This window comes from Myxine glutinosa, chromosome 6 (genome assembly GCF_964187855.1).
Source record: "Myxine glutinosa chromosome 6, kmMyxGlut1.1, whole genome shotgun sequence".
In the NCBI taxonomy this organism is placed as follows: Eukaryota; Metazoa; Chordata; class Myxini; order Myxiniformes; family Myxinidae; genus Myxine; species Myxine glutinosa.
In genome coordinates, this window is record NC_136266.1 from 29847096 (window position 1) to 29867702 (window position 20607).

Here is a 20607-nt window from a genome sequence, read left to right on the forward strand (position 1 = left end):
CCTACGAACCCTGGCTAAATCACCTGAATTCATCCCTGCTGTTCAAAACAACATCAAGCTCACCCTGTTCAACACCCGGTCCCTCAACAATAAATGCCTCATCCTGAACGAATACATCCTGGATAACAAACTGGACTTTCTCTGTCTCACCGAAACCTGGCAACAACCTCTGGACTACTACACACTCAACCTCACCACACCCAATGGATATTCCTACGTCAATAAACCACGCTCGGAGGGCCGAGGTGGTGGAATTGCCGTTATCCACCGTCAAGACATCAAGACCAACCTCATCTCCATCTCATCTGCTCCATCATTTGAACACCTGGCTTTAAAACTCTCTGGTCACACGCAGTCAGTCATGGCTGTCGTCTACCGCCCTCCCAAACCACACCCATCATTCCTGTCTGACTTCTCCTACTTTCTGACCCAGCTATGTTCCCTCTCCCCCTCAATCCTCCTCCTTGGTGATTTCAATATCCACATGGACTCCACTGACTCCACAATAACCACTGACTTCACTGATTTACTCACCTGCTTTAACCTCACTCAACATGTCGACTTTCCTACCCATATCCGTGGTCACATTTTGGACCTTGTCTGCTCCACTGGATTAAATTTGCACCATCTCTATGGCTCCGACCTCACCCTCTCTGACCACTTAGCCATCACTCTGACCATCAACATCCCCGCCCCAACACCAAGGCATTATCGCACAATCAACTTCCGTAAGCTAAACGCTCTTTCACCTACCTCATTCTCATCCACCCTCTCTGAAAAAATGTCCACTTCTCCCTTCATTGACCTCCACACCCCTTCCGACCTCACTGACTACTACAACCACACTCTCTCCTCCTGCCTTGACCAGCTTGCGCCTGTAAAAACCAAAACAGTTTCTTTCACCCATTCTGCTCCCTGGTTTACCCCTGAACTCCACCTGATGAAAACTCGTGCTCGCCAACTTGAAAGACTCCGCAATAAAACGGGTCTCACAGTTCACTCCCAAGCCTACAAGGACCACCTACAACACTACAAAGATGCCCTCTCCCGCGCCCGCTCTGCCTACTACTCTCAAATTATCCACTCTGGCTCCGGAAACCCAAAAGCACTCTTCTCGACAATAAACAAACTCCTCCGCCCCCTGAACACCACCACCCAGTCATTCACAGTAGACAACTGCATCTCCTTCCTCTCTTTCTTCCAACGCAAAATTGACAACATCTACAACAGCTTGACCACCGCCGCACCCGCTCCCCCTCCAACCACCTGCCCCCCCTTGTCCTGCCATCCCCTGTCTCGGTTCTCCCCAATCTCTCCTACTGACCTCTCTGAACTCCTCATAGGAATGAAAACTGCCACCTGCACTCTTGACCCCATCCCCTCCAGCTTTGTCAAAGCCTCCCTCCCTGCTCTCTCTCCACTTATCATTGCAACAATAAACTCCTCCCTGTCTACAGGCATCGTCCCACCTTCCCTCAAAATTGCTGCTGTTACCCCCATTCTAAAAAAACCTGGTCTAAACCCTGACACCCTAAACAACTTCAGACCCATCTCCAACCTACCCTTTCTGTCAAAAGTTTTGGAACGCGCTGTAGCCACTCAACTCAAACATCATCTCTCTGCCAATAACTTGTATGAAACATTCCAATCCGGATTCCGCTCCAACCACAGTACTGAAACTGCTCTCCTCAAAATCACCAACGACCTTCTCCTCTCCTCTGACGCTGGCAACCTCAACATTCTCGTCCTCCTCGACCTCAGCGCTGCCTTTGACACCATCGATCACACTATCCTCCTCACCCGACTTGAATCCACCTTTAACGTCACCGGCACTGCCCTCTCTTGGATTAAATCATACCTCTCTGACAGATGCCAGTTCATCTCCATCAATAACTGCAAATCCCCCACTGCTCCCCTCCCCCAAGGTGTCCCCCAAGGTTCAGTTCTTGGCCCCCTCCTCTTCATCCTTTACCTGTCCCCGCTCGGTCACTTAATCCGCCGTCATGGTCTCCAATTCCACTGCTTCGCCGATGACATCCAGCTTTTCATCTCCACCAAGTCCGTCTCCACCGACACCCACTCTATCCTGACAAACTGCATCACTGAAATAAAATCCTGGCTTCAAATCAACTTCCTCAAGCTTAACTGTGATAAATCTGAAATAATCATCATTGGCCCAAAAACGCTCACAAAATCCACCCATAACTTTGCCCTCAACATCGACGGTATCCCAGTATCCACCTCCCCTCACATCCGGAATCTTGGCGTCATCTTTGACCAAACCCTTTCCTTCGACAAATACACTAAACAGATCACAAAGTCAGCCTTCTTTCACCTGAAAAACATTGCCCGTCTCCGCTCATCCCTCTCCTCCACGGCTGCAGAAACCCTCATCCACGCCTTCATCACCTCCCGTCTGGACTACTGCAATAGCCTCCTCTATGGTTCACCCTCAAAAATCACCAATAAACTCCAATACATTCAGAACTCCGCTGCCCGTCTACTCACTCATTCCCGGACCCGTGACCACATCACCCCCGTCCTTTACAAGCTTCACTGGCTCCCCATCCCCCAGAGAATCCAGTACAAAATCCTCCTCTTGACATACAAAGCCCTCCATAACCTGGCCCCATCCTACCTGGCTGACCTCCTCTCCAGACACACTCCCACCCGCAACCTCCGCTCTGCTGGTACCAACCTCCTGACCCCCTCCATCCGGACCAAATTCAGATCCTGGGGGGACAGGGCCTTCTCCATCGCTGCTCCCACCCTCTGGAACTCACTACCTCACACCATCAGAGACTCCTCCTCACTCACCACATTCAAAACATCACTAAAGACCCACCTGTTCAACGCTGCATTCAACATTCAACCCACAGCATTTAACCCCTGACTATCTCTTCTCCTTCTCCCTCCTTTTGCTTTAAATATTTCCCTATTGATTCTTGTCTTGTCTTTTTGATTCTTGTCTTATATATATGCCGTATATCGCTGCTGTTTGTTTTCTTGATTCTTGTCTTTTTGCAATTGTTGTTTTCATGTATTGTTATGCATTATGTTTTCCACTCTGTCAAAGCGCCTTTGGGCTTCTGGAAAAGCGCTATACAAAATAAATGAATTATTATTATTATTATTATTATTATTATTATTATTTGTACCATAAATTGCTCCATGAGGGCCTGCATTTGGGCCATCCCTCCCACTTGTGCAGCGGGTGCGGCCGCCGTAGCCATGTGCGAGGCGCCATTTTGCGCGCCCGCAACCTCGTGCGTGAGGACGCCATTTTGCGAACCTGCCGCCCTCACTGCTTCGCTCTCCTCATGTCCCTCAATTTGGTCCTGGATCGACCCTGCCTCACTCTCCTCTACCGGAACCCAGCCGTCTTGATCTGCCATAGCGCGACTTTCAAAATTCGGGTTTTTATTTTAAAACAAAGCAAATTTCACAGTTAATAATTTCGAGCGCGTGAAGCGCGCTTCGGGTCCAATCTCACTCCTCGACACCAATTGTTACGGACACGGCTTAAGATGTTATGATGGGCCGAGCGGAATGGCCGCCGTGTTCGCACAGTTTACCCGATTACCCCCAACTCACCCGATTCCACTCGAACGTTGGCCAAATCGCGCTACGCTAAATCAATGAAGGCAAGGACACAACGACTGGGATAAATGAAACGACGCAAGGGGTACAGTTCTCAAGACCTCCGGAGGAGGATATAATTAGTGGGGGAGAAAAGGGGTAGATTACAAGGTAATGAGGTAAAGACACAGAAGAGATAGGCACTTAGACACAATCTTATCTATCCCAGACAGACCACAGACAAACGGAACAAGACTGACTTACACAGGCATTGATGGCAGGGAAGGACAGGCAGTCGATAGCACAAGGTGCACCTTGGCTCAGGGACAGGATAAAGCACGGTCCAGTCCAGAGATGCGGGGAGGTGTCACAGCGCTCGGAGGTGGCGTCCTTCTCTCTCCAAGCTGAGGGCGCATCTGACGTCACCTCCCTCTTCCTGCGCATGCTCAGCGGGGAGTGACACGCCCTCGGCTCGTTGGCTCCGCCCCAGATGGGATCGGTCCGCCGCTTCAATTGGGTGCGGGGGTTACCGGACTCCGCCCTTGATGAGGAGCTGACAGCGAGCCCCTACTTGGTAACCCCGTCGAGCACATGGTCGATGGCGGCTCGTTGGAAAGGCTTGGTGCCCTCCCAACACCCCCCACCAACCAAGCCGGAGTGAGGACGCGCACTCCCCGCACCGCCGCCGTTGTTGTTGCTGTTGTTGTTGTTGTTGCTGAACCGTGAGGAAGAGCTGCGGGGAGGTATTGGGAGGTCCTAAACTTCCTAACGGTGCCATACAATCACATTCTGGTGCAACGAAGAGTCAGAATTAATGGAAACGAGTCCTTAACTGACATAGACTAAGAATAACTAGCAAGATGTCCTATAGTTGTCTACGTGAGATGCGGTGGACCTGGATGCGACATTTAATGGGGGAAATAGGGGAAGGTCGGGTCTACAGAGTGTTGTTTACAGGAAATGGGACTAGGGAATGGGGGATTGGGGATAGTTGGGAAGTATTGAGGAAATAGGGGAATATTTACAAGCGGATATGGATGGATGCCAATCTCATATCCGCAATATATATATATATATATATATATATATATATATATATATATATATATATATATATATATATACATACATACATACATACATATATATATATATATATATATATATATATATATATATATATATATATATATATATATTGTTACGGTCCGCGGATAAGATGTCGTTTGCCGAGCGGTGGCACTGCGGCCGAACAGTTTTTCCCCGACTAAACCCGATTCCCTGAACGTTGGCCAGATCGCGCCACAGCTATTCAATGAGGGAAAAGTCAAAGACGACACGGATGTGACGAAGAGGAAGACGAAGGCAAAAAAGGTTTGAAATACGATTACTATTTATTACTATTTACAGGCTCAAAGAAACCAAGGAGAAGGAAAGATAATAAAATAATATACAGAAGATTTTAGAGACACAGTGAAAATTACTAGCTTATCTATGCAGTCTTAATTAATTACCCAGGGACAAAACAAACAGAACAAACTCACGTACACCAAAAGGATGGAAAGACAGGACTGGCGGGAGGTGGATGGCTGGAGGGAGAGGCAGATCCGGAGCTGGCTGGAGCTTGATCCCGCATGGGACGTCGGGCTGGACCTCGACGGCCGCCGATGCCACCGATCCTGTCGTGTGCGCGGGGTAACGGGTCAGGGCTGCTTGGTGGAGCCAAGCCAACGCTGCTGGTGGGGGGTCTGGCGTGACGGGTTCTCTCTCCCTCTCTCACTAACTCCAGGACTCTTTCTCTCTTGCTTAGTCCAATCACTCCTCACCACCGACAACTCAACGCAACCACTGACCACCACTGACGACCAACCCCCGCTCTGACCAAAACCACACAACTCAGCTCCTCGCAACTTCTTGCGCGCGCGCCTTTATAGCGCCTCCGGCGATTAAGCCGCCGGCTTTTAGGACACGCCCATCGGTGTGCTCACCTCGGCCCTGGTTGGTCGCGCGACCCTCTGGCTCCGCCCTTGATGACAACGGGCAGGCACGCCTTTCTTCCCCGACCCGAGCACATGTTCAATGGTGGTTTGGGGGCGAAAACAACCCACAGCTGTAACAAACTGGCAAACTGCCCAGTGCAGTTGGCAATGGAGACTTGGAGGGGATGTAGCTGGAAATTGAGGCTTGGCAATGGAAGTTTTGGGAGTGGGAATGGGGAATGAAAGGAATCTATCTATTTCACTTGGTGCAATGGAGTGTCATTTTAATGGAAGACAAGGCCTTACCCTAATACACAGAATAAGGAAATAAACTACTGAACAGGGATATTATAGTGTCCTTCAATGTATGCTTTATGGAATTAACTACCGGGACGCCCTTTTGACCTTTATACACACTGGAGCAAGGAGGGCTCAGAATAAAGCAATAATAATAATACACACAATAAAAAAAACACAATCCTCATTTCCGCAACAATATATATGCGGAAACACACACACACACACACACACACGCACACACACACACACACACACACACACACGGGCGTTGCAATTGTCTCGCCTCCCCTTCAGGGTGAGACTAATTGCAGGACGGGCAATATTAAACATGGCTGACAATGGCAAAAAAATGGCTGCCAGGTGATAATGAAATGTCAGTCATGATGATCATCTTGGTGTATTATTGTGTCATTCTTTAAGTGATAATCTAGACAAGGTGATTCATTCATGCACGCATATGCTGATGCAGTCCCACGGTGCAACAGCACAGGATACGGCAGAACCCACTGCCCACATTCCCCACATCCCACACCTCATAAATCAGTGCAGAGAATTTTAAATGTGGCCAGGATGGTATTGGTAGACAAAGGCCTTATGTTACCAAAAGGAAATATGGGATCTTTAACGTCCACCAGTGAAAGCTAGCAGACAGTAAGCAAAGCATATTCATCGATGCAACATCCTGCCTGTACAAAGTACCAGGGTGACAGTTTATAGTTGTGTTGGGAGCAAGACCAGAGTAGACAGCTTAAAAGTAAGTACGCTACCTATGAGCTATCCTGTCATACCAGAATAACATGATGATTGTCATGAACTGGTACAAAATTTTATGAATGCGCAAAACGTTTTCTCAGCTCATGCAGCTGTATGAAATGTTGGCAGCCTCCAAGCTAAGACAGTTCATAATGTCACTTGTACGGCAGCCACAATAACCACAATCGTGATTGCTGACACAAGTCACGAATTAATCCTGCAAATAGCCAAACTAAAAGGCTTCACTTGGACGGCATGTACTTCGAGCAGTTGAGTGATGTGCCGTTTTGAAATTGCGCGTGTCTAAAGACGTGGGTTATTCAAACAAGGGACTACCTGAATTTATTTTCCCCGAGGGGTCTCAATAAACCGAGTCGATACGGGAAAGATGGCAGGAACAGAAATGCATGCCGGCTTAAGAAACATGTACCGTAATTTGTCAGGCAAAAGAGAACAGATATGGAACAGAATCCCAGAAGAAGACATGACAGTAAATACAATAGCTTAGGTAAGGAGCAGGAACAAACTGACCCTCTATGGGCCCATAAGCACTCAATGGTCACACTCTATAAAGGAAACCTGGCAAGTTGGATGTGAGGACTGATCGGGACCCCACGAGGCTAGCAGTTAATGAACTCATTTTCCGGCCTCTGGAACAAACTCCCACACTCTCCTCAATCCCACTCCTCCCTCCAGGTCTTCAAAACAGCTGTCCACCACCATCTCTTATCTTGCGAGACTTCCCCCATCCAAAATCATGATCTTTTCTACCCCCATTAATACACCCCAAATCCACCTCCTTCAAATTCCATTTTTATTTCCCAAAAGTCCTAGTAGTGTCCATCTTGTTTATCCCGTGTACCCTGCCCAAACCCTCTCCCTTCCACAGATCTCCTGATGTCACTGTTCTCTACTGTTGTTATACTTCCCTCTCACTCCCCCTCTTGTCTGCCGCTCCCTTTATTAGTCCCCTACCGGTGTATACCGGAGGGGACTATAGGTTTGCACTCCGTCCCTCCGTCAGTCTGTCAGTCTGTCCGTCCATCAGTCTGTCCGTCTGTCAGTCTGTCCGACGTCCGTCCGTCACGCAAAGAACAGTTTTCCGGCCTTTTTTTTCTAAACGCTTAATGCTAATGATTTCAAACTTGGTACATGGTTTCCTCATGATAAGTTACAGATCAAGTTCGAACTTCACGACGTTTCGATCATTTTTGACAAAGTTATGGCACTTTGAACTTTGGTAATTTCCCCAACAGTTTTCCGGATGACAGACTGCCGGTAGGGGACATGTATTGAAGCGCAATACTCAGAATGCTTGTTATCCTGTATGTTCTATGTGTTATGTGCATGGAAGAAGTTTCGGGAACTGAGTGGCGTGCTGACGAGGAGGGGAGTGTCGTTGAAGCTGAAGGGAAAGGTGTATGCTGCATGTGTGAGAAGTGTTATGATTTATGGGAGCGAGACATGGGGAACGTAGAGCAGCAACAAAGGCTGGAAAGGGTGGAAATGCGAATGGTTCGGTGGATGTGCGGAGTATCGTTGAGAGAGAGGAAGATAAATGATGAATTGCGAAAGGTGATGGGAATAGAGCCTGTGATTGATGCTGTGAAGAGGAACAGGTTGAGATGGTTTGGTCATGTGTTGAGGAAGGATGAAAGTGACTGGTTGAGAAGAGTGATGGAAATGCATGTAGAAGGAAGTAGAGGACGGGGAAGACCGAGAAAGACTTGGCTAAAGGTGCTGGAAGAAGAAATGCGGGCAAGGGGAGATGCAGAAAGTAGGGCAAAATGGAGAAGATTGTCATGGGGCCGCAAGGCTAACCCCCGCTCTTGCAGGGAAAATGGCCTTAAAATGCCTGTTGTTGTTTGTTGTTGTATTTTCTATGTGTTAGCTCTTACACGAACCTAGACTTAGTATCCAAAAAAACAAAAAAACACACAATAGATCCAGGAACACAATAGACACAACAGCTCCAGGACCCAACGGAGAGGGACACGATCCCATTGGTGATCCAGAGAGGAAAGAGATCTGATGCAAGGCATGAGCGTTCAGGACCTTGCTGGCTTCAATAGCCTTGCCCCCTGCTGGCCTCCACCTTGTTCCCTAAGGCATAATGTCGAACAGCCCATGCCCCGACAATCAACGAGCGCCAGCGGTGTGCATGACAGCAGCTCAAAGCCACCAATTAAGTCATTGGTGTGTACGGGCCTCATGTCAATCATAGCCTGAATCAGCCTCATATCAAGACTGTGTAGCCAATCATAGCCTGAAGCAGCAAACAGTCCCTGCCCTTCTTCCCCAACTTTGCATATGGCCTGCCCACTCCAGTGGTTCTTTGCTCTCCAAAGTCATCAGCACTTACCTGTCCTCACCTGGTTCCAGACATGGGGGAACATGAAAACGCAATGCCTTACCCTCTCTAACCACTATTTTGGACAGCGCTGTTACCCTGAGAAAGGCAACAATCGACAACATATCCACAGCCACATGCAATTAATCCAGATACAAACAATCCTATAATGTACAAGAACACACACGGTGGTTAGGTCCTCAAATAAATAACAGCTCCCTACCCCATAAAGGTAGCAATATTATTTTAAGTATCAGTCCACCTACGCACCTGGCTGTCTGCTCTGTTCATTTGCCAACCACGGTCTTGCATTGCCCGCAACCAAGCCTGCAGAATCTTGTTGTTGGTTTCTTAGTTTTTCAATTCTTCTTGACATTTCACCGTTCATGTTTCCTGGTGTCCTCTCATTCAAAAATGGCAACTTTGGCAGTTCTGGAAAGATTGCAGGTGGTGTGAGTGGTGGACTTTCAACCAAGGCATTATCAGGTGGAGGCGTTGTCCCTTTCCGGTAGAGTTCTGAGCTTGGTATCCTCTCAGGCATATCCTTCAGCTTCTCAATCTCTGCTAATTGTTCATCTTCTTCTTCATCATCATCATCCTCACAACCTGGCCGTTCTGTGAAGCAGAGTTTGACTTGATAAAAAAACAAAAACATATATATATATACAATATATATATATATATATCACAAGGCATATCAAAAACAACAAAGCCTTTTCATCAAAAACAACAAAACATAAAAAACATCAATTTAAAACAGCTGTTCACCACCATCTCTTATCTTCCCCCGTCCAAAACCTTGATCTTTTCTACCCCCGTTAATTCACCCCAGATCCACTTTTTTGAAATGCCGACTTCTTTCCTGGAAGTCCTAGCAGTGTCCATGTGTTTTATACCTCTCCCTCCCACAGATCTCCCGATGTCCCTGCTCTCAACTGTTGTGCTTGTGTGCTTCCCTCTCTCTCCCCGTCTTGTCTCCGTTCCCTTTATTATATGTTTTATGTGTCCGTTTATGTTTTTTGTCATTAATGTTAGCTCTTACACGATCCTCGATCTTGTGTACAAAAGAAAAGCAAAAAAAAAAAAACATTCCCGTTATGCTTCAGAAAAGCACAACGAGACAATAACAAGCTCCTAACACATGCTCTGTTTATTTGAACTCTTTGCTACCCATTCCCATTCAATATAGATCTGGTTTATTTCAATTGCGTCTACTATTGTCCAAAGTTCTGGATAAGTTCAGCAAGCATCTTTTGAAGGTTGACTTCTAAGTAGTCAACCTCCTCTCATCGTCTCCTCCATCCCAGTTTGGGTTAGACAGAATACCGTGACATCTATTTTTTGTTTATGCAAAATTTCAGAATTATTGAAACCCACTCACAATCTACAATCTATAAATGCTTCTTCCTTCCCCCTTCCCTGACTCTGTACTCCTCTCAGAGGATTCTTCCATTCTCTCCCATTCCTCCAAAACCCAACAACCCTCATTTATTATTCCTACCCTTCCCCCTTCCCTTCTATTTCTGCGTATGAGCAGATCAAAACATGAGAAGCCCACTGGAAAAGGCATTCATTAATCTCACCGGGCCTCATAAAGTTGGGAGAGAGTTTCTTGGCCAGTTCCTTTGCGACTTTGGCTGCTTCTTGTGATTTTTGAGCCACAGAGTCAGCAGCTTCAGCCTTAGCACGTGCATGTACAGCTCTGCATAGAACACGCACGCACGTGCATGCACGGGCACATCAGTTGTACATCAGTGCCATTCCATTATTATACTTTCGACCCAAACATTTCAGTGACACAAGTAAGCATTAATTCAATGCACCACAATAACATGACATGTCATACATGTGCACAAACACACATACACACAAACACACGCATTCACATGCACTCACACTCACAATTTAAATTAGATGAAGAGGAAATTAAAACGATGATCTTTCCTGGAAGTCCTTACAGTGTCCGTGTGTTTTATACTTCTCCCACCCCCCCCCCCCCCCATTCCCATGCCTCTTCCCCCCAAGCCCTCTCCCTCCCACAGATCTCCCGATGTCCCTGCTCTCAAATGTTGTGTTTGTGTGCTTCCTCCTCTCTCTCCCCATCTTGTCTACTGCTCCCCTTATTATATGTTTTATGTGTCTGTTTGATTTTTTTGTGTGATTAATATTAGCTCTTTCACGAGCCTCGATCTTGGATACAAAAAAATAAAATAAAATAAAAAGACAGCAAAGGGCAAGAGAGAGAAGGACAATGGGAGGTGGGTGGTCGCTGGGGGATGAAGAGAAGGATGAAAGGGACGTGACTGCTGTGGCAGGGAAAGGCTATGCAATAAAAACGAAGCTTGGACTGCTCTTCAGCACCCGAGGTTCAGAGACAGAGACAGAGACAGAGACAAAGTATAACAGAAATAAACTATAATGGCACTCGGTAGAGTACATACCTCCACCAGGGTGAACCATTTACGTTTTGTATGTCACTGATAGGCCGGATCTGCATCCGGACCTGAACCAAAATCTAATCAATTCATCCGTGTCACAAAACCAAACTGTCCACCATATTTCAGCCGATACCGTCCACAACTTCTTGAGATATCCTGGTCACAGACAAACAAACAAATAGACAAACAGTGGTGGAAACATAACCTCCGTCCACCTTTGGTGGCTGTGGTAATGATGCACACCTATCATTGGAGAGAGAACAAGTCCAACCTGCTAACCCACACCAGATGAGAACTACACAGACAGAGGGATAAGAGCAATCATGGTAGATGGTAATGAGGAGGAAGACAAGGGAGAACAACTGAACAAGAAGAGGAAGAAGACGAGAACAATGATGAGCAGCATCAACGTGATGAAAAAAAACAGACAAAAATACTCTTGAAGCCAATGATACCAAAATCACCCCTCTTGAAGGAACTCAATACTGGGAACTCAATACTGGGAACTCAATACTGGGTGCAATGCTCATTCAATAAAAAGTAAAAGGCAAACAATGCCATGAAAAGAACAAACCAGGACCTACAGACAGAGACCAAGCACGACCATGGAAACGGAGACTAATGACACAGAAAGAAGAACTGAGAAAGGAAACAACAAATGCAGAAATTCAGAATAGGAACCTGAAGCCCAAAGCTAATGAAAATAATCCAAGAAAGAAAAATACAGAGACTGAGAGGTACTGGACTTACGACACAGAGAGAAACTGAAAAAAAACCACCAAAAAATGACAGCAACGAAAAGAAGAAACATGACAAAGTCAACAATGGGAGAAAGCCAAACAGATGTTTCAAAATAATCCCAATATTTATGCAGTAGGGAAACAAATAGGGAAACAAAATCAAAATGCATGAAATCCCCATGAAAAGATCAACCGTAACATTTCTGGAAAGGAATTTATGATGACCCAAATCAACACAATAAGGAGGCGGAATGGATCCAACGCAACAACAAAAGAAAAAAAACAACATCGAAGAGGATCACCCACTGATAATTGATGAAGGAAAAATAAATAAACACCTTGAAAAAAACGCCAAGATTAAAAACCCTGGCCGACATGGAATTCCAAACTTCTGGCTAAAGCAACTGGATGCTCTCCACAATCACTACACTGAAGTATTCAACAAACTTATCCAAGAGGAAAAGGTAATGAATGAATGGTAACAAGAGGAAAAGGTAACACATTCCTCATCCCAAAATTTTAATATACCCAAATCCCTCCTCCTTCCAAATTTTTCAGTTTTCCCTCCTTGGAATTTTCGTCTCTACCCATGTGGTCCACCCCATGCATCCTTTGTATCCATTTTGTCCACCCCATGCATCCTTTGTATCCATTTTGTCCACCCCATGCATCCTTTGTATCCATTTTGTCCACCCCATGCATCCTTTGTATCCATTTTGTGCACCCCATGCATGCTTTGTATCCATTTTGTCCACCCCATGCATCCTTTGTATCCATTGTATCCATTTTGTCCACCCCATGCATCCTTTGTATCCATCTTGTCCACCCCATGCATCCTTTGTATCCATTTTGTGCACCCCACGCATGCGTGTTTTGCGTCCTGTTTTTGTATGTAACGTCCTGATCCATTCAGTGTGCTCGCTCTTCCACGAGCCTCGACTATGTATACCAAAAAAAAAAACAATGACCTCACAAATACAGGCCAATAACCTGTCTACCAACAACATAAAACTTCTAACGGGGATCATCACTGAAACGATGTTCCACCACTTAACACAATAAGGAGGCCGAGAGGCAGAACAAAAGTAATGTAAGAGAGGATGCTGCATTAAAATAGACCTCCTACTACTAAATACGTATTTTGGTGTCTGTCTGTCTGTCTGACTGCAATGCATTCGGTCGTTACTAATCCAATCTCAACCAAACCTGACAAGAGGTCTAAGGGTCACACAATGGAGGTTGTAGTAACTTTATTTGCCCTTCTCCCCAAGGGGGTTTTCCACCTCGGAGAAATTCCATGTTAAGGTGTATATCAGTGTTAAGAAAGCAAATCATGACATTTTTCCAAGACCGCTTCTAATACCAAAAGCCAGAACAGCATTAATGATAATCGCATAATATTAATGTTATTACAAAACAGTATTAATGCTAATAATATCCCCTCTCCCCAAAGGTTATTTTTCATCCTTGGACAAATGCCGTGTTGACGTGGATAAATAACTTATCGTGGCATTATGTGGGGCAAGCCTACCAGAAGTATATATATAAGTTCAAAAGACACCTGGTCACAAGTGTGCCGCACTGACCGGGTCCTCAGTCGAGGTGCTCAGCATCATCCCGTTTCGGCCCTTCAACCTCGATACGGTCAGCTAAGGTGGGCCAGCAGGGGCACGTACACATCCACATGCAGCAACTACACCTGGATGCGTACATACCCCCACCCCCAGCCAGTGCAAACGCAGACTACAACAGCAACACCTCTTTTATGGCCGAGGCCTTTTTTATTATAAAAAAAGGTAAAAAAACACGCTCAAAAATCAATCCATCAATAAACCCATCACCATCACCACCACACAAGAACCCAGGAAAATCAAAAACCAAGAAATCAAAAGCCAAGAAACAAGATATCAAACAATAAATAGGAAATCAAAGAGAGAAAGCAAACCAAAGATCAAGAAACGAAAGAAAACAAGGTTCAAAGACCAAAATGAAAATCAAATCAAACTCAATAAACCATAAATCATAAAAACCAAAGTCCATCATCCCTAGCCCAAACCCCCAAAAACCCCTCTCCCACCCCAGGCAGCAGACACCTAACTCTAACTAACCAAAGGGGAGGGAGAAAGGAAAGAAGACCCTATCCCCCCTCCCACCCCCCCGAAAACAACCAAAGAAGGGACACCTTAAAACAATAAGGGTCAAGGGGCCTTTTATCCTTTGCATACCGAAATCAACAACCGGCTGCTAACCGCAGCCGGGAACATGCAGCCACGAACACGTTGAGGGCTCGACCCACCGCTGGAAATAATAATGAAAGAAAATAAAAATCAAACCAAGGCAAAATCAAGATCAAACAAAAGGAAACCCAACTGCCCCCACCCTCCCCAGGCCGCGCCCGGGAGGGCCCACCCGGAAGATGCCCCACAAGGAAGGCCCCGGCTCCCTGAGCTGCCCACGAGGCGTGAGTGTCCCAATGAGAATCACCGCCCGACAGGGCCCGCAAGCACACCTGCCGGAGCACCCCCAACCTTTCCAAGCCCGGGCGGCAAGCTCGGTCAGGGACTACGGCTGCACATGACTGTCGCCCGCACATTTGGAAGTAACCTCCCGCGGGACCCCCCCCCCCCCTTCACCACGGAAAAGCCCGGCCGTATTCTCCGCTCCAGGGAGGGCTTTACGACACACCTGACGCATCGTTGCGGCCAGCACCCCGCCCCGTCGCCCGCAGGCTATCGCCAAGCCTGTACCTTTGGAGGCAGGATTGGGCCATGCCCCATATCTGCCCAGGATCCAACCACACCCTGGTATGGAAACCTCTGGTTCTCGCTCGCCACAAGACGGTCTTGATTATACAGACCGTTCTCCAGGCCTGCCGCCACTTGCGGACAGGCACTGGTTGTGGTAGGAGCCCGCTAAACGCAAAGACGTCCCGGCTGACCATCACCAGCCAAGGCACATAGCATTCGAGGAGGCCAGCCGCAAGCGACCAGACCCCCTCGGCGACAGGGCAGTCCCAAAGGACATGCCTGACGGTTTCGTCCCCTGTGCATCCAGGTCGGGGACACTGGACCGACACGTTCAGGTCCCTCTGGAACTGAAACACCCGGACCGGAAGACACTCATGGGCGGCTTGCCACGCGACGTCCTTCTGGTCGTTGGCGAGACAGCGAGCCGAAACGTTTTCCCAAACCTTTCTCGCCGTACGTTCTGCGAGAGGCCTTCCGCAAAGGATACGCACCTCACGCAGCACCTCCCTTGGGCACAAGTGATCCAGGACCCGCGACAACTGCCAACCGATGGGCCGACAGGTCAACAGGCCCTGCTCCCGGGCGAACCCCTCAAACATCCGGAAATGCCCCGGACACGACCCGGAAAAAGGCCGACACAGCGGGAGGGACCGCCCTTCCAACCGCGCGACGGACGGCCCCAGAAAGAAGAACAGAAAGTCCCGCGCCAGCCGGCGACCCGGGTCCTCAGACACTAATAACTCCATGAGAGTACACGCAAACGCAGACATACATACAAACACCGGGCAGGGGACACCCTTCCCACCCAAGGACGGGCTCATCTTCACAACCCTCCTACTCCTGCGCTCTGCTCGGGTACCCCAGAAGAAAGTGAAAATTATTCTTTCTAGAGCCCGTCCCACCGCAGGAGGAGGTGGGGAGATTTTCGCCAAATACAACAACTTACCGATCAAAACATTCTTGATAACTAAATTTCGCCCCTCCATGGTTAGGCGACGAGACCGCCAAGAAGCGACCTCCAATTCCAATCCCCCAATGACCGTTCGCCAGTTCTCAGCGGCCACGCCGCCTGGGTCAAAGCAGACCCCGAGGATCTTTAATCGATCTCTCCGCTCCGTGTACGGGCAAGGGGGGCCGGAGCCCGTCCTGTGCCGACCAAAGTGCATGACCTCACTCTTCTGAGGATTGATTTTAGAAGAGGAGGCCAACCCAAAACGCTCGCAGAGACCCACCAGTCTGCACATGGCGACTGCATCGGTGACAAACACCGACACGTCGTCCATGTACAGACTCACCTTTAGGCGCTCCCCATGGGTTCCGGGAATCCACAACCCAGGGAAGGATGGGTCCGCTCACAGTGCACAAGCAAACGGTTCAATACAAAGGACAAAAAGGACTGGTGACATTGGGCAGCCCTGCCTGACCCCAGAAGCGACTGGGAAGGCTCCCGAAAGGTGTCCGTTGACCAAAACGTGGGCTTCAACGTCCCTATACATCAGGTCTACCCAATGCATCAAATTTGGCCCAAAGCCAAAACGGTCCAAAACGGCCATCATGTATTCATGTGACACTCTGTCGAAAGCCTTCTCCTGGTCCAAACTGACTATGCTCAGTGGGAGGCCTCTCTCCTCCGCTAGCTGGATCGCCTCTCGAACCAGGCCCAGGCTGTCGGACACTCTGCGTCCCGGAACAGCACAAGTCTGGTCCGGGTGCACGAGGTCCACCATGACACCATGCACCCTCTTAGACAGCACCTTTGTTAGTATCTTGTAGTCGACATTCAACAAAGTGATCGGGCGCCAGTTGGACAGATCCTCCCGATCACCCTTCTTGTGCACAAGGTTTACGACGCCCCGGCGCATCGAATCTGGAAGCCTCGCAGAGGTGGCTAGCTCCCTCACTACCTGCAGGTAATCCTCGCCAAGGACGTGCCAAAGGCGGCGATAAAACTCCACAGGCAGGCCGTCGTCACCCGGGGTTTTATTCGCGGCCAAATCCCTAACAGCGGAGGTCAATTCCTCCAGGCTCACCGGCTCCTCCAATCGCTCCCGCTGTTCGGGGCTCAGATGATTCCTCAGATGGCCGAGAACTTCGGCCATCTGGATTTGGTCAACCGGTCGTTTTTCAAAAAGCCTGGAGTAATAGTTCTCCACTGCTTCAGTAATTTGGTCCGGATCCGAAACACGGCCTCCCCCCACATTAACCTGGGCCAAGTCGCCCCTCTGCCTGGCACATCGTTGGAAGAAAAATCTGGTACACCTTTCGTTCCCCTCCAATGCCTGCACCTTGCTCCGGAAGATGACGGCCCTCGCCCTGGCTTCGAGGAGGCAAAAAAGCTTCCCCTTCACCGGCGGATTTTCCCCGACACGTCCCTCCCTTCGCAAAGTTTCTTATGCAGGCGCTGGAGGTATGCCTGCATGCGCTTCAAACGCTCTTGTTTCCCCGCGGCCCTCATTCGCCCGGCCGTATGGAAAAACCCTATGGTCCTACGTTTCACCTCCTCCCACCAGGCTGCCGAGGTAGGGAAGAGGCACCTAACCGTTTCCCACTCCCTATACTTCCGAACGTAGGCACGCACTAAACTGTCATCCTGCAAAAGGCGACAGTTAAGCTTCCAGAGTCCAGAGCGCCGGGGACGCACCCCATTTAATTCAATACCCAGAGACAAACGACAGTGATCTGAAAATGCCACCGCGTGAAGTACCAGGTCCAGGTCGCCAAAATTTGGTGTCAAAAGGATGTAATCAAGCCTAGCCCGACTGGTACCAGCCGCATCGGTCCAGGTGACCTCATTCCTTTCTGCACCCGTGTCCCTCAACCTAAGATCCTGAACAAGCCCTTTAAGGGCCCGCGCCGATGGCCCCAGGGGCAACCTGTCCAATCTTATATTAAAATCTCCCCCGACGATCACGGGGCCAGAGGTGGAGAGGAGGGGCCCCAACTGGCGCAGGAGCTCCACTCTTCCTTCCCTCGTCGTTGGAGCGTACACGTTGACCAGGGTCAGTGGGGTCGAGGACACCACCACCCTGAGCACGGCCAATCGCCCCGGGATAATTTCTTCTAAACTAAGGACCTCGACATTCGGGCTCTTAATAAGGAACCCTAATCCTGCCGCCCTGTTAGTGTAGCTGCCGGACCAATACGACTCTCCGTACCGCCAATTTGCACGGAGGTATCCATACTCACCGTGCGGAATATGGCATTCCTGCAACAGGCAGACATCCCATTCAAAATTGCGCAGTTCTTCAAAAATAGCGATCCTCCGGACCGTGGTACGGACTCCCCGTACATTTAAACTCGTTAGTTTAAAGCTCATAGGTGTTAGTGTATTAATCACCAACACTAGTGCGAACCACGAAAGGGGAGTCATAGGACTTATGAAGCTCCTCCCTCCTTGCCAAGACACGACAAGCTACCATTCTTCCTCCCCGTGCGGTTCTTCCCGCAGCCGGGAGCCACGAGGGTGCCCGGGAGCCAGTCCCCATCTATGCAGACATTCTCCCCGGGTAGCAGGGAGAGGTCCTCCTCCTCGGGGGTCAAATAAATTACCCCCCCCTCGCCCGCCACCCGGGGAAGAAAGCCACCAGTCCTCCGCGAGCAAACCCTCCTTGAGGCCCATGGCCGCAGCTGCCCCCGGAGGAGGGATGAGGTCAACGGGTGGGGAATGACTCACGGGGGAACGGGAACGTGAGCGTTCAGGGGAAGACGGCATTTGGGCCCTCCCCCGGAGACCTGCTGCGGCCAACCCCGACTGCACCCCACCCCTACCACAAGCAGGCGATCCCCCAGGCCTGGATGGGTCGCTTGATGCACGGGGGGCTCTGCGCCCCACAGGGGTTTTCTTCTTTGATGTTCTTGTGTTCTTTCCCTGTGGGGCTTTGCCCAGAGGAGCTTTTCCTTTGTCCTGGCCCCTCCTCCGACGCTTTTTCTCCATCCATTGTCCGGGATCGCTTTGTTCATAGCCGGAGGAGGAGCCATCACTTCCAGCCTCCGGCAGCGGGGTTTCTGGCACCGAGGATGTTTCTTTTGACCCCGCCACCGGAGCCACCATTCGTCGTGCATCCTCCCCTCCCACCGCAGTGGGCCCGACACCCGGCGAAGCCACATCCAGGTCCTGATCTAACCCTCCCTCCTCCATGTTCTCCTTTCTCCCCACCTCCCTCCCTTTACTTTCTACGGGGCGGGGGGCTGACACACACACAAACACATTCGTCCCCCCCTCCCCGCCCCCGGATAGAATACCCTCCCCTGTCCCTTGGGCAAGCCCCTCCCCCACCCCTTGGGCAACCCCCTTCCCCACCCCTTGGGCAACCCCCTCCCCCACCCCTTGGGCAACCCCCTCCCCCACCCCTGGGGCAACCCCCTCCCCGGCCCCTTGGGCAAGCCCCTCCCCAGCCCCTTGGGCAACCCCCTCCCCCACCCCTTGGGCAACCCCCTCCCCCACCCCTTGGGCAATACCCTCCCCCACCCCTTGGGCAATACCCTCCCCCACCCCTTGGGCAACCCCTTCCCCTGTCCCTTGGGCAACCCCCTCCCCAGCCCCTTGGGCAACCCCCTCCCCCACCCCTTGGGCAACCCCCTCCCCCACCCCTTGGGCAACCCCCTCCCCCACCCCTTGGGCAACACCCCCCCTGGTCCCTGGAGGCACACCGTCCCCTTTCCCTGTCCCTGGGGGCACACCGTCCCCTGTCCCTTGAGCAACACCCCCACTCCCGCCCGCAGCAGCACGCATCTTGCTCGCGTAACTCTGCGGGCAGGAGCGGAAAGTGTGCCCCGGCGCACCACAGAGGTTGCACCGCACCGCTTGGGTGCAGCGCTCCCTCAAATGTCCCAACTCGCCACACTGGGTGCAGATGTTCACTGTACACCCAGTAATCAAGTGGCCAAGTTGACCGCATCGGCGGCATAATTTTGGCTGTCCCGCGTAAAAGACTTGGCCTCGGTCCATCCCAACCATAATTCCATTAGGGATATGGGTGGCCGTGCCATCCTGCCTCGTCTGCAGCTTTACCTGGAACTGCCGAGTCCCGGTCCAAATACCGAGGCTGTCCCGGACGAGCCGTACTGGGCCTCGGATGTCCGCGTATCGACTGAGCCAAACCTTGACATCATAGTCACTCACGCCTTCATTGTACAGGTGGACGGTCACGACTCTCTCCTGTGTTTCTGAGAGAGCCTCGACCGCCCAGTCTGCCAGTTTCCCAGCAGACCGAGCGGTAGCCCACCGGCGCCAGAACTCGGCAAGTCCCTGCCCTGTTTGAAAGGACACGTCGAAGCCACGGGCGAGGGAGATCAGGCAGAAAAAGTCAACAGCCTTGAACCCCAGCACACCCAACAATACATCTTTACCGAATCTATCTCTAGCCGGCACACTGCAATCCACTTCAACCAACCGAAACCGGACACAATTATGGCGCCTGCTCGCCATGCCGGGGTTCTAGGAGCGGCGGAGGACAACACTCGGGGGTGGGGGGGGGGGGGGGAGGAGGGACGGGAGACGAAGGGGAGCACAAAGACTCCCCCCTGTCTGGTGGGCAACGCCCCCCAAACAGGAGGAAGATCGGGGAAAGCAGGGAGGGAAAAGACTAACGAAAATGCAGGACAAACAAGCAATAATCAAAGCAATAAATAAATAATAAGAAATAAATGCAAACACAGCAAAATACAGGAAACGAAAACACCGGCAGAGAAACAGAACTGGTTCACTCGTGACGGCGCCTC

At 50.0% G+C, this 20607-nt stretch overlaps 1 protein-coding gene across 1 annotated transcript in view; it reads right to left on the bottom strand.

Annotated features, from left to right (window-relative positions):
- Positions 1–20607, bottom strand: part of LOC137429355 (junctophilin-3-like) — a 91929-nt gene that overhangs the window by 26275 nt on the left and 45047 nt on the right. Inside the window, exons 4-5 of the mRNA XM_068119308.2 lie at positions 10545–10663; positions 9232–9576 (exon numbers count right to left, since the gene is read on the bottom strand). Coding sequence (XP_067975409.2) covers positions 9232–9576; positions 10545–10663 — 464 coding nt within the window. The remainder of the gene's footprint in view (positions 1–9231; positions 9577–10544; positions 10664–20607) is intronic.